We start from the raw sequence: 14,061 nt of genomic DNA on the forward strand, positions 1-14,061 counted from the left end.
TTTGCTCTAGTAAAAATTCTAAGGTTTTAGCATCAAATATCCTTCAAGTACCAAAAGTAAGTTATCATTGCACAGAATGTAATGTTTCCGAATTTATTACATGATTGATACTCAATGATAAATATTGATCCATTTATGAGTACATCACTAAAGTTGCAGCAGCTAATGCTGATTACTTACTCATCAAGAAAGTATCATCTTGTCCTTACAACAACAACAACAGTAATAATAAAATAATAATAATATCTTTATTTAAATAGTATCATTCAGCTGTTATAAAGTGCATCACAAAGAGGACAAATAAAACAAGAATACACAACTTTAAAGACAAGAAGCAAAATAAAACAGTATAATTTAAAATCAAATACAGCATATTATATAATCAATAATAGAATATTGAATATTAAAACATAACTTAAAAGTAATGGAAAAAATACATTATATGTCTTATTTTATATAATTAGTCTAATTTCCCAAATTAACAAGGTGCTACAGTTAAACAGTCAGCTGGCAGTAGGGACACCCATGATGTGTCAAAAGTACGATATTTGTCTAGTGGTAGAAGTATAAAGTAAAAGTACCAGAGTAAAGTGCAAGTTTCAAAAATTATTTGCAGAACATATAACCGAATATTTGTATTCCCTTGTCTATCTCATTCTGACTTCCCTGCTTCTGCAAAAACGGAATTTCCCCATTGTGTGGATCAATAAAGTTTTATCTTATCTTAACTTTGATCCTACTTAAGTAAATATATTTGGTTACTGTCCGCAACCGGGTGTCGAGGACGAGTCACTTTTGAATCACTTCTTTTAACTAAACTATTATTAGTCCTTTGCTCTCGTGCGTAATCACATACCAGTGATAAACGAACAGCTATTTTTTTCTAAATAATAAACACATGACTTGACTTCCGGGAACACTTGAAAGCAGCACGGGTTTCAGTTGGTGTCCTCCCGTCGGCTCTCGCGCTTGTCCCGGGTGCTGTGTTCTCGCGGGACTTGGCGGTGCAGGCAGTTAGCGGGGCTGTGATCTCGGAGGTGTCTGAGTTAGCACAGGGAGGGAGCGACCAGCGCGAGCGTCTGGAAGCGTGCACGCAGCGGCAGCAGAGGAGGACGGCGATTCTGCAGCGTTCAGCGCGACGGCGGCTCGGTGAACACGGTGTAAAGTTGTCCGACGGTCGAAGGGAACCCGCTCGTTTCGCGCCCCTTCGCTTCGGCAACTTGGTGGAAAAGTTGAACTCGGGCTCGCTCGGAGGACCCAGCTCGGTGTGCGCAGAAAGTGCAGTCGGCGGTCGGCGGCTGGTCCTGCAGGAATGTCGCAGAAAGAGAGACCCGTGTTCTACCGACAGGAGGTCAACAAGACGATATGGGAAGTCCCGGAGCGCTACCAGAGCCTGTCCCCGGTGGGCTCCGGAGCCTACGGATCCGTGTGGTGAGTCACTTCCACCCCCACCCCCCCTTTCCCCGTCAAGTTAGCCCGTGCCTCGTCGCCTGGTCACCTAACTTAACCTCCATTCATTTAGACGAGGCCTGTGCAGCAGATGCTAAAGTCAGGTTAGCTCGTCCTGATTGTTTGCTAGCGAGGTGGAGCCGCGACGTGTCTCTCAGCGAGAAAAAACATGCGGACTCTGTTGTTTTACGGGCGAATTCTCCACCTGTGAAAGCCGTAGCTCTCCTCTCGAGCTCCACACGCACTCGCGCTACAGGAAGCTGCTCACTTACGTCTATGTTTAACTGCCGAGAAAGTAGCCGTGCGATCGGTGTGCATGTGTCAGCCACGAAACTGACTCATCAACTGTTTCAGGTCTCGAGATCATGTTTATTATGATTCGGCGCTGTACGAATAAAATGGAATTGAATCGATCGCTCTTAATACTTTTCTACACCGCGGGTTCACGTGTTGTTGCCGGAATATCATTTGTTTTACAGTAACACTGGAAACTCCCATCACCTTTGATGAGGTTAGCAGACAGCTGTCTCCGGATAGTTAATGGGTTTCTGACTCACCACCACAGACTGTGCAATATCTGATCATATTCACTTTATATCTTTTCAATGCAGTCCATGCATGTAATTGTGCTCATATTTTCATCATACTGCTGCACACGCACCTTCATTTGACAGTTTACAATCTGCGAATATTTGTATTTTCATTGTATTTTGCTGGAAAAACGACTGAAACTATTAATTTTCTTTTAAATACTTGCAGATTATATTTACTTGAATTGACTCATTTTAATGAGCTAATCATTTTAGCCCCAGGTGTCATGTTGTTTCTCAATATTGGCACTTTCACACAAATATGCAATCTGTATAATGTTTCAGATATGGCTGCAACTAACAATAATCAGCATTATTGAAATCTGCAGAATATCTTTTGAGTTATTGTTAATTTATTGAATTTCTAAAATAGCAAACAAAAGCAGCCCTTATCTAGGTAATTTCCACCAGTTACATGTCGTCTTAAAAACACTCAAAGCTCTTATCCTACTATTGTACATTGACTATTAACTCTCGATATGTTAGTGGACAACCTGCTCTATCCGTGGAGCCCATTATTTTTATGACTAGAAATGTTGATGAAAGGAAAATAGCTGATCCATGAGTTATTTTAACTTACAGTCCATTGATCACGGTTACTGATTAACTATCATTTGTTATATTTGTCCTTTTTTGGACTGGTTTTCTGGTAGTTTAAAGACTTCATGAACACTATTAACTATAGAATATTTTAACAGATTAGTCAATAATAAAAACCATTGTTGTAATTGTGTATGACTTAATTACAATACAGCCAGTATGACCATGAAATAATACATTTTCTGGTCATATAGTTCTTATGTGTTAAATTGTCTCATCCAATTAATAGCATGTCTAAATTAAATCATTTTTAAAGTGATAAAAAAAAAGTATTGATAAAAAACCCTGCAGAACAAACGTTTGTATTTACAGTTGAGATCCTGTCATACCTGCTCTCTTATTGTTCTCTTATGAGAGCACCTTGTTGTTAAGGCGGATTAACTTCATGCTCCTTGGTGGAGGGAGAGTATGCTTTCGCTGAATGACGCTTTTTCTGTGGTGTGTTGCTGAAATAGGTTATGCTGATACTATCTAGGACACAAGACTGCCAGCCGTGCACTTGATTTAGTGGGCAGATGTTTGTTTTGCAAATGGAAGCTGACAGCTGTGCTTGTTGCCGGGCAATAGGATAATCTGTTGCTGGCCAGATTACTGACTGCTCACCAGTGTGATTGTTTGTTTTTTTTTAGCACACTGCCTTGTATATCTTCAGTGTTTACATGATGGACTCTACCATTAAGTTATGAAGAATCTCTCACCAGTTATTTTATACTGGAACTGCACCATCTTAAGATCTGTTTGACATTGTAGTGATGACACACAACTGAAAATGTCCACGTCATCATAAAAAAAAATACTAATCATAGTAACATTTATTTTAAAAATGTAATATACAGCAGCATTAGTGGAGATTGCACTATGTTTATACATTACTTTTATTTAAAGTGTTTTTTAAATTTATGTCTTATTCAAACTTGCACTACAATGGCACCATGGAAGATCTCTGCAATATGACATGGACACGAGGAGCCAGGGAGTGAACTCTGGACGACGACCTGTTTCACCTACTGATGAATATTATTTATATTTTCTTATCAAAGTGGAAGAAGACTTTTAGAACATTCATTTTTTCCCACGCTATTCCAAAGCTTTCAAGCCCTTAATGCGGAGACCCATTTTTGTTTGAAAACTCTGTTTTTAAAAAAATATTTGTGTAAAAAAGACATACACACCCATGTTTGCATCCTGAAAATGCTTGTCTGCGTGGAGACTGGTTTCATTTGAAAATGAAATCGAATTAGTGTGGATGTATGTTCGGCTGAGCTGAGGAGGAGGAAATGTTAAGTTTGAGTAAAGGACACTCAGCCTTCAGAGTGAAGGAGTGATGCAGGCACTGCCCCCAGTCTGCTGAGAGATGACATTTTCTGCTGATGTCGTCTTTTTTCCTCAGCCTTCAGCAGCCCTTCCTGCAACTAATTTAATTTTGAGAGCAAACTCAGCCCATTCTGAGCCATAGGAAAACATTTTTCTCATCTCCCTAAAAACTGACCTGCTTGCTTTTCGAAAGTTCATCTCTAGTTGAACCTGCTCAGTACTTGTTTGGCAGGTTTGGATAATTAAAGCAGCCCTTGCTGGCAAAACAAATGATCCCAAACAAGTTGTTAATGATTAATGAGTTTCAATCTTTAATGTTTTCTTCAACAGTTCTGCATATGATAGGAAGAGTAATTTGAAGGTCGCTGTGAAGAAGCTCTCTCGGCCATTTCAGTCCATCATCCACGCCAAGAGAATGTACAGAGAGATGCGGTTGCTGAAGCACATGAAACATGAAAATGTGAGTCAAATAGTTTCTCTTTTGGTTTTGTCTGGTGGTAAACAGAGTATGTGTTTGGTTATGTAATGCCTTACAGGCTGTAGCTACAGACTTAAATCTCTGTCCATTGTTCTTTTGGTTGTGAATCTGTCAATATATGTATCATTTTTGTTTTTGTGCAGGTGATTGGCCTCCTAGACGTCTTTTCCCCAGCTACTTCTCTGAAGGAGTTCACTGATGTGTAAGTTTACCCAGAGTAAATCCCCAGTTTCCCTCTCTGTGCACATTGACTTGGGGTCAGAGAGTCACCTCAGCAACACTTGTGCATAATTTAACAACAGGGTTCAACAAGCTGCAGCCTTTAGTTTTGCAGCAGTGGACAATCCTAGCTTTGTCTAGGAAACACCTGGAGGCCGGCCAGCAGGCCAAAGCAAAGTGGAACACATTTTAGGCAGACTACTCACTCTTAGTTATTCAATCTCTGCCTGTTACAAGACTTACTTCACCACCAGCTTCCTTCCCTGTGATTCTCAGTATCTAGCTTTGTTGCACACATTGTAGTTGCTTTGCTTATGGCAAACATAGAGTTGTTATTGGTTGATGTTGAAAGTTGTTAGAAATGGGAAGTGAGAAACTAGACAATGACTCATTCCTCAGACGTGCCTGCTACCTCCCCCGTTGTATGTCGACTGGATTTTTCCTCTTCCTCTTCTTGTCTCCAAATCAGATTGTGGCGGATTTCAGTCGACACCCGTCATAAGAATGTACCTCAACTGTAACTTGGAGCTAGATTTATTATCCTTATGCATTTCCAAGTTCATCTTTAAAATGTTCTTTGCCGCAGTGAGCAGTGCTGCGCCCAGTTTGAGATCCACTTCAAATCTGAAGTTGTGGCCAAGAACATTTCCTCATACCTAACATGTCATAAGTGTGGGAGGAAACACACCTAAATTCTGAGAGAAATTGCTGACTTCAATACCCAGAAACGTTTAGTTTTGAGGCTCAACAACAGCACTCCCTCATCTAAAGGATGATATTTTATTTCATTATTCCTGAACACCTAGTCAAAAGCTCATACTTGCTGTCTGTGGCGATCAACCAGAATAAATGATTGCATGAATGATTGCATGCATTTGTTTTGGAGTTTTATTATGGATCATGATGGAGCATAATATTGTTAGGAAGGAGTGGAATAAAATGGACAATAACTCTGGTTTTGCTGTGTTATTTTTGAGCTATTGGTTTTTTAAGCAAGATTACGCAAAAACAACTGATTTGGATTTGCACAAATTTTGGTGGAAAGATGTGGTAGGAGGATGGATCAGGAAAGAACCCATTAAATTTTGGTGTAGATCTGGGGGCGAATCTAGGATTTTGATATGTCACTTCCTTTAACATTTGACATTCATAGATCTTGAGGAAAAAACAAAACAGGCACATTTAGGTAACTGATATCTATGAGGTTGTGAAATTTGTGCAGCTTGATGGAATTTAAGAGAACTGTTGGGCCTTGGTGAAGTAATGCATCCTCCTGAGTGACATTCTTGTCTTTTTCTTACCGTTCTATCATGCATATAGCAGTGTTAAAGAACTTTAAATTGGTGCAGGGTGGAGTCTTTGAATGAGCAGCAGTTTTGCAGAATTGTTGCATAACTCGAACAGGAACATAGACATTTACTGGAACCTTTCCCCCACACAGTAAGAAGCAGTGACTGCATGTTCTGCTGTTAAAACTGAAAGTTGTCCTCTGAAAATGTCCCGTGCTCCTCCCTGATTTGCAGAATGTGAAGGCAATACAAGATCACACATGTAGCCTGTGTGTAGACTGGAGTTCCGAGAGAGAGTAAATAGGTGGGTTGTGCAGAAGCAGAAACTCGTGCTCTGGAGCTTCTCTTGCACAACATAGAAGACAGGTCGTCACAAGGAAACACGGCTCTCTTTGTCTGCTTATCTGCTGGAACATTTGAAATGTTCTGCGTGCAATGTGATATCTAGGAAAAATCTCAGATATGCAGGTGCTGTAAGTTCGGTCTCCCCTCTGCTCTAAAAATACAAATGCTGCAGTAAGGCTCCTCGCAGCTCCAGCCATGCTCCTGTTTCTATAGGAGAGAGGAAAACAGAGGTCACTATTTATATCTCCCTTTTTTCCAAGGCGGGTGAACTTTGCAGAGCGTCTGTGGCCCTGTGAGTGCTGCTTAGAACAAGTTCAAGCATAACCAGGTGCTATTTTAAAGCTGTGCTCTCTGTGCCGTGTGAGAATAGAAGAGTATTCCTGATTTGGATATTTGCTGAGCAGCAGACTGACGCAGGAGCACATGGCTTTGTGTGTTTTGGCTGCAAAACTGCCACTGTAGCATCCTGCTGCTCCTTTTCTTCCATCAGTTCTGACATTTTTAAATGCTCTGGGATTAGATTTGAATTATGCACTGATGCGGTCCCATTAAGCCCATTTATCTGGGTGTGTTGTTTAATGACATTCCATTTGTGAAGGGCTTGGCCTTCTCAGTGCCTCTGGAGAGAAGTGAGAGTGGAAAGAAGTGGCAGCTAAACTGGGTTTAAGCTCACGCAGCCATATGGGAAATTAGTTTCATCCTGCAAACAACTCTGAGGGTAAAAAATATAGAAGTGCAAATATATTGATTTATGTCCTTCTGGCTTTTTGTGATGTTAGAAAATATGATATAACTTCTGATGTTTATCTCTTCAAGGTGTGAAAACCATCTTTTCTCATCGGCAGGTATCTGGTGACTCACCTAATGGGTGCAGATCTCAACAACATAGTGAAATGTCAGAAACTCACAGATGACCATGTGCAGTTCCTCATATACCAGATCCTCCGAGGATTAAAGGTGAGATTATTAGAAGAACAGTTCGATTTCGCTGAGAGTGAGAAGGGGCCCATGCACACCTGGTATTAACATGTGTTCTTTGTGATATGATCGCAAGTGGAAAGCTCTGAATGGGTGCATTCACACCTGGCATTAAAATGTGACCCCACATGCGTCTTGTGAACTAACACGTACGCCATTTCTGTTAATGAAGACAAGAGTTATGTTGTTTTTACCCAGTCTGAGTATACAAGTGTGTCACTGTGTGTATGTGTGTCATAGTTGAGTTTGAAGCTTTTACACTCGATTAAACAAACCAGATATTATGTGTTAAATAATGATCTGTAGAGATGGTAAGAGACAGATGTTGTTGCCTTTGGATAGAGTTATGTCTCCTATTTGCACTTGTTTCCAGTCTTAATGCTAAGCTAAATGGCTATAGTTCTGTATATTGAACTTCTTCTTCTTTTCATCATCCAAGTCTCAGAAAAATAGTGAATAATCCCATTTCACAAAATGTGGAATTATTTTAAATTTTTTCTACGAATGATCAAATTAGATTTTTTTTTTATTTTTTTACTGTTTAATCAATATACTGTATCTTTGGTGAAGTTGTAATTTGATGTAAGTGCTCTCCATCTCTCTCCAGTATATCCACTCAGCAGACATCATTCATAGGGTAAGTGTCACTTTTGATTTTAATCTGACAAATGTCAGTTTTACCCCAGTCCCGGAGCCTCCCCACACCTTGTGGCATAGGACCTTTTACTTTCCATCTAACAGTCTTTAATTTTAATATTAATGAACAAGAGACATACTTGTTTTTATTTTATTTGACTATTTCTCTAGAGCAGGAATGTTTTCTGGACCCAATATTGTTTTTATTATCACCTAAACTTAAATCACACTAATTCACATTTATGTCTTCTCTCCCTTCAGGATTTGAAACCCAGTAACCTGGCAGTGAATGAAGACTGTGAGCTGAAGGTCAGTGAACTGCTGCTTTCATTTAAAACATCACGTTAACCCCAAAACGTCCCACGAATGTGAATATTTACAACTCTGTTACACTGCTCTCAGATTTTGGACTTTGGTTTGGCACGGCACACTGATGATGAGATGACCGGGTACGTTGCCACCCGCTGGTATCGAGCCCCAGAGATCATGTTGAACTGGATGCACTACAACATGACAGGTATAACCTGACTGACACAGGGTTTTTGAAGCCCATATCAATATAGATGTTTGTTGATATTGATTGTGGATACAGTTACAGAAAAGTTTTATAGTGATATATCAGCTGATGTTCATTTATCCATCATAAACCGTGACATAAATTATGTTTTTAAAAGGTTCCCTTAAATGTATTCCTTTTTAAATATGTAACTTCGGCCTCTTGGGATCTCTCGATCAAACCAAAGAAGCATAGGATCATGGGAGTTATTGTCTTTAACACCACACAATCCTCAGAAAATGGCAATGTATGATGTTTGATCCATTACAAGTGACCAATACAAACAGCCAAAAGAAAGAGGAGACTGGCTATTGGTGTGTTTTTCCTTCATCATAAGTCATTTGCCCCGGAAGTTATAGCAAAGTCACAGTTACTTCTCAATTATCAGCTGACATAATTTAACTGAAATTGTTCTAATATCTGCTGAATTAAAGCTCCTTTGATGTCTTTCTGCATCTATACATCATGAAGTCGTTTTACAATCAAATCTTAACTTAATTCCCCTCCTTTTCTTTGTTTCAGTTGATATTTGGTCAGTGGGTTGTATAATGGCCGAACTCCTCACTGGAAGAACCCTGTTTCCTGGCACTGACCGTATCCTTTTCATTTCGAGAGAACAGTATATATGGGACATTGATTTTGTTATGGTTTCACTGATTTATTTTGTTTTTGTAAGCATAGTAAAAGGAGTGGATTTGCAATCCTTTGGTTTTTGTGTCCACTCACAACAACCTGCTTTTCTGCTTTTCTCTTCCAACATGATGCCGCCTAAGGTGCCTTTTTATATAACATTTTTTAAAAAAGTAATGTAAACATAACACGCAGTACCTGTTGCAAAACTTCCCTCTGTCTCGACACGTACCCTCTGCTGTTTCTACTGCCGTGCTTCAACTCCTCCTACACCATCAGTATGCATTGTTGGCTGGGGTCCACTTTCTGCCTGCACCACTGCCAGTCTTTGTAAGGGCCTAACAATCTGCAGTGTCTCTGCTTAGAATTGTGTTTATCTCTCTCTCTTCCTGCCAGTGTTTTCACACTAACGGCTGTGCTTGTATGTAGGTGTACAGTTGGGCTGTCTCCACTCTTTTCCTGTTGTGCGCTGTTGTTATATAATTTGTTCTGCTTTCACAGGTTTCACATTGACTTCCTCTGCTCCTCTCTGTGTGTACCATACAGTAACTTTAGTAAAACTGAATATCAAACATATTGGTATAAGTGGTATAAGTTTCACATGGAGGTCAGATTCCTCCCCCAGCGTCTGGTCTTCCTTTACCGTGTGCTTGTAGACATTGATCAGTTGAAGCTAATCATGCTGCTCGTCGGAACACCAGGGCCCGGGCTCTTGATGAAAATATCTTCAGAGTCTGTGAGTTCACAAAAACAATGCAAGGTTTTTCTCTAACCCAGTTTTCTGCTCTAAACTAAAACTTGCCCCTCTGCTGTTCAGCATTTGTATAAACTGTAGCTGCTTTCTAATTGACGGCATGTTTTCCATCCTTCAGCTGTGTGGGTTTGAGACTTGCTTTCTTCCTCTTTAACTGAGTCAATACAACTGTTTGCTGTGGGATCATTGTGACACAGGTGATTGAGTGCTGGCTTTCACTGACTGCAATGCAAAGTGATGTGTTATTTCTTTCCTCTACATCTGACGATCCCTCCTCCTCCTCCTCCTAACTTTGTTTTTGTCGCATTTTGCTTCAAAGCTTGAAGTTTGCTTTTCAACATAACATTGTAGTGCATCTAGAGTTTAGCCCCACGGTGTTGGGTTGAGAAGCAGCTTCTTAACCAACTCTGCTCTGTCGCTATACTCCCCTTGACACAAGCTTCATAGATATAAACCAGCTTCAGCAGATAATGCGTCTGACAGGAACGCCCCCAGCATCTCTAATAAGCAGGATGCCCAGCCACGAGGTGAGCCGGATCCACAGTTGCTCTCGTTAGACCAGACAGAAGAGCGGGGTGGGAGGACAGTCAGACCTACTGTATTATACTCTCCCTCTTTATATTTAAAGCTGCCCAGCTCTTAGCTTAATGTGCTCGCTGTTATCAACCACACTACTGATAAGAGTGCAGGACTTAAGGGACTACTCCTTTTGTCAAGTGGGGTATAAAGAGGAGCATAACCTCTTAAGGCAGGGGTTGAAGTTTTTGGCTTTCCTGTGTTATCGTAGTGTTTGTGTGATATCTGACATGCTTGCATGTGATTGTAATGATTGCCACAAGCAGCTCTAAGCCTGTGTGGTGAATACATTTCCATGCTTGTCACTTCACCCCAGTAGTGTTAAAGTGACTTTTCAGAGGTAGACATGCACATTGTGCAATAGCCAGGCCTGCTGTTACTAACAGGATTTTCTGTGTGAAAGATCCTTCCCTCTGTGGTTTTCCTTCTGTTTTTGTTGCACAATTCGTAAAACTTTATTTTCTTCCGTTATTTTGACATAATAATTCAATCTGCAAGCTAAACCTTTTATTTTACACTGACAAGGCACTTATCAAGTCAGTGGTTTATGTTAAAATACATCTTTCCTCAAATTTCACAACTACATTAATTCACTACATTATCCAAAAATGATGTAGTGGTCTTATTTAAAAAAGGATTACAATTGACTCCAAAAATATTGAAGATATTTATAGTGTAAACACTTTGTTGTTTTACTGTCTGGACATTCTAAAAACAGCTGCAGCATATTTTTGCTAGTGTAGTAAACTGCAAAGGGCTCAAGCTTTAAGACCAACATGTGTTATCTTTGTGCCACATCAATATGACATTGAATAGAATACGTTGAATAGAATCAATAGCATGAAATAATGTGAGCATGATGAAACAGGCGGTGCTGAATGTGGCCGACATGTTGCTGCTGGTAGTGCTGACATTTGATTTACTCTATACATTTTCTCAGGCCAGGAACTACATCAGCTCCTTGCCAAACATGCCCAAGAGGAGCTTTGCTGATGTTTTCGTCGGTGCCAACCCTCAAGGTAATATGAGAACGAGCTGTGCTCTGTTATTGTGCAATCCCTGTAAACTGTAAATATTTATTTGTAAATTGACCATTAATCTTGGTTTAAACTCTACATGAAAGGACACTATGATTTTCAAAGAGTCTTTGAGGGAATGAATGAAACACAGATTTAATTGTGTTCACATGTTTTTCAGCTGTGGACCTTTTGGAGAAGATGCTGGTTCTGGACACGGACAAACGGATAACAGCAGCCGAGGCTCTGGCCCACTCCTACTTCGCTCAGTACCATGACCCAGAGGACGAGCCTGAGGCCGAGCCTTACGACCAGAGCTTTGAGAGTCGCGAGCTGGAGATCGAAGAGTGGAAACGTATGTCTTCATGAAATGAAATCTGATGTTCCTTCATATGACTGAAAGCTGTAAAATGTGGGTTGCCTCCTGACAGTGGTGGAACCCTGTTGCGTGTTGAAGTCTCGTGACGTTTTCTCGTGTCTTGCAGGATTAACCTTCGAGGAGCTGTGTAGTTTCGAGGCACCTCCCTTCGATGAGGATGACATGGAGTAGTAAGACGTGCCACCCACATCCCAGCATCCCACAAATTTGTAACGACCTCAAACATTAGTCGTAAACAAATGCTCAGACACTTGTATTAGTCTTTTTTGATCAGGAAAATATTGTCCATGATTAGCCTTTAGGTAAAGGAGACCATTACCAGCGCATAGAAAGCATGAGCTCGACCAGTTATCATTAATTGTCAATTATGAACCACTGATGGTCCAATGCTGGGAAAGGTCACTTGTTGCCAATAAGTGGCTTAATTTTATATTCTTCAGATATTAGCAAAATTTTGACGTTGACTTATCACTGTGACTCTGAGATGCTGAAACACCTGGTCCTATAGCTGTGCTATTTTGTGTTTTAAATTTTCTATTGAGTAACTTATGAATAAGCTTTTGTATCTATCAATCAAAAAAGAAATATGCTAATATGCTGGTCTGCCACTCACCCTGCCACGGTGTCACATATAGCACTGGGTCACGTGTATTTGTAACATGAGTTTTGATTCAGTCATCGCCATGATTGTTCTGTATTTAAAGAGATACGTTTGAAGGGTTTCATATCTGCGACTGTGAATTTTACAGTTTTTAAGTTTTTAGATATGTCACAAACTGAGAATGTGCTTGTTCTGTGTAGTCACTGACCTTCAGTGCTCACCAAATGAATTTCACACATTTTAATGTTCATAGTTTAGACGCCCTGTGAGACATTTCTGCATATTTTGGCTACACGGAAAAATCTGAGCCTCAACTGTTAAAAGGACAGTGCTTTTCAATGTGGCACCTACGTAGGAAAATAAATATTTATGGGTACCTGCTCTGCTCAAAAATATGTAAATATCTGTGCCATATTTTTTAATCTCTGATATATTGCGGTTCTGTTATGAAGCAATCACTTTTAGCATGTACAGTACATCAGTTAAAGACTTTGTGTGTGTCTGCAAGGGTGTGTTGTTAGTTTACAGGCATTTTAAGTGTCATGCTGAAACATTTAATAGAAATACTGCTTAAATGTGTAAAAGAGGGATTCTACATGTATTTATACTTTGTGGAGGTGGTATTTATAGACAACAATCGAAAGATCCCTTTAACTATTTTCAGTCCAGCAGAGTTACTACTATCTTCAGTCATTTGTTTAACAAAATAAAGACTTATTTTTAAGAGACATGTGGTGTGTTTATTGCCTCTACTGAATGTTTTTTACATCCTTATCCTGAAAAGATCAGCATGGTCAGTGATCAGTGTGTTAATGAATGTAATAATTAAAGACGACCATGATTCCTTCATAGCGCTGTATCTGCCCTGCTGAAGTGGCATCAGGCAAAGCGGAGATAGACAGAATAAGTAGAGAAAAAAAGGTGTAGGATTAGGTGGTCAAACACTAACATGAAAATAGCATTTTATTGTTCATTATTATTTTCTTGTTTTCTCCAGACATTTGACTAACACTGAGATATTTAATCTGTCGTTGACGAAAAACAAGAGCTGCCAATGTTTGAAATTTTGGCTTGAGAACTTACTGAAGTTGTTTATTTAACAATAGTTGAATAACCTTTGCATTTAAAGTTTAAAAGTACTTGGTAGGTTGTTGAAAGAATGTCTGAGAACTGACTACAGTCTTTCTGTGGATTGAGTTTGTCTCAGTGTCCTCTGTCACCTCATGAAATCTCAGGCTGACTCCATGATGTTCCCATCAGGGCTCTGAGGGCCACGCCATCTACTGCAGGACTCTGTTCTTGTCTCTGGGAATAGTTCTGTATGACTTTGGCTCTATGATGTAAGTACTACACAATGTTTTGTGTATAGCAGACTGTTGTCTCTAGTGCCTATAGCTTGACTCTAGTAAAATACAGAGGTGGAAAGTAACCCAAGACATTTATGCCAGCATTGTATTTAATGACAAATTTATGGTAAGTATTTTCTTGCCACTTCACTTTTCAATACAATTCACAGAGAAATATTATTGCTCTACTCCAGTTACTAAAATGATCCTAGATAATATTTTACTTTGAAAACATACGAAGACCTACGATTAAAAAGATAAAACCACTTTCAAGTCAAGCAGATAACATTGGTTGATTTGTCAAT

The 14,061-nt window shown here is 39.7% G+C and overlaps 1 protein-coding gene across 2 annotated transcripts; it reads left to right on the forward strand.

Annotated features, from left to right (window-relative positions):
* The first annotated feature begins 975 nt into the window (after positions 1–975).
* mapk14a (mitogen-activated protein kinase 14a) lies at positions 976–13,138 on the forward strand. 2 transcript variants are annotated; one of them, XM_035158791.1, is made up of 12 exons: positions 976–1,431; positions 4,284–4,413; positions 4,575–4,633; positions 7,130–7,241; positions 7,870–7,899; positions 8,160–8,207; positions 8,301–8,415; positions 8,977–9,048; positions 10,286–10,365; positions 11,355–11,433; positions 11,612–11,785; positions 11,916–13,138. In XM_035158791.1, exons 1-12 carry the CDS (start codon positions 1,313–1,315, stop codon positions 11,978–11,980), a joined length of 1,083 nt encoding a protein of 360 aa, XP_035014682.1. In that variant the 5' UTR covers positions 976–1,312; the 3' UTR covers positions 11,981–13,138. The 2 variants fall into 2 exon arrangements, with proteins under 2 accessions (XP_035014682.1, XP_035014681.1); XM_035158790.1 differs by lacking the exon at positions 10,286–10,365 and adding an exon at positions 9,741–9,820 and having other exon boundaries at positions 978–1,431.
* Positions 13,139–14,061: the final 923 nt, after the last annotated feature.

The sequence above is a fragment of the Hippoglossus stenolepis genome, chromosome 6 (assembly GCF_022539355.2).
Source record: "Hippoglossus stenolepis isolate QCI-W04-F060 chromosome 6, HSTE1.2, whole genome shotgun sequence".
Classification (NCBI taxonomy): domain Eukaryota; kingdom Metazoa; phylum Chordata; class Actinopteri; order Pleuronectiformes; family Pleuronectidae; genus Hippoglossus; species Hippoglossus stenolepis.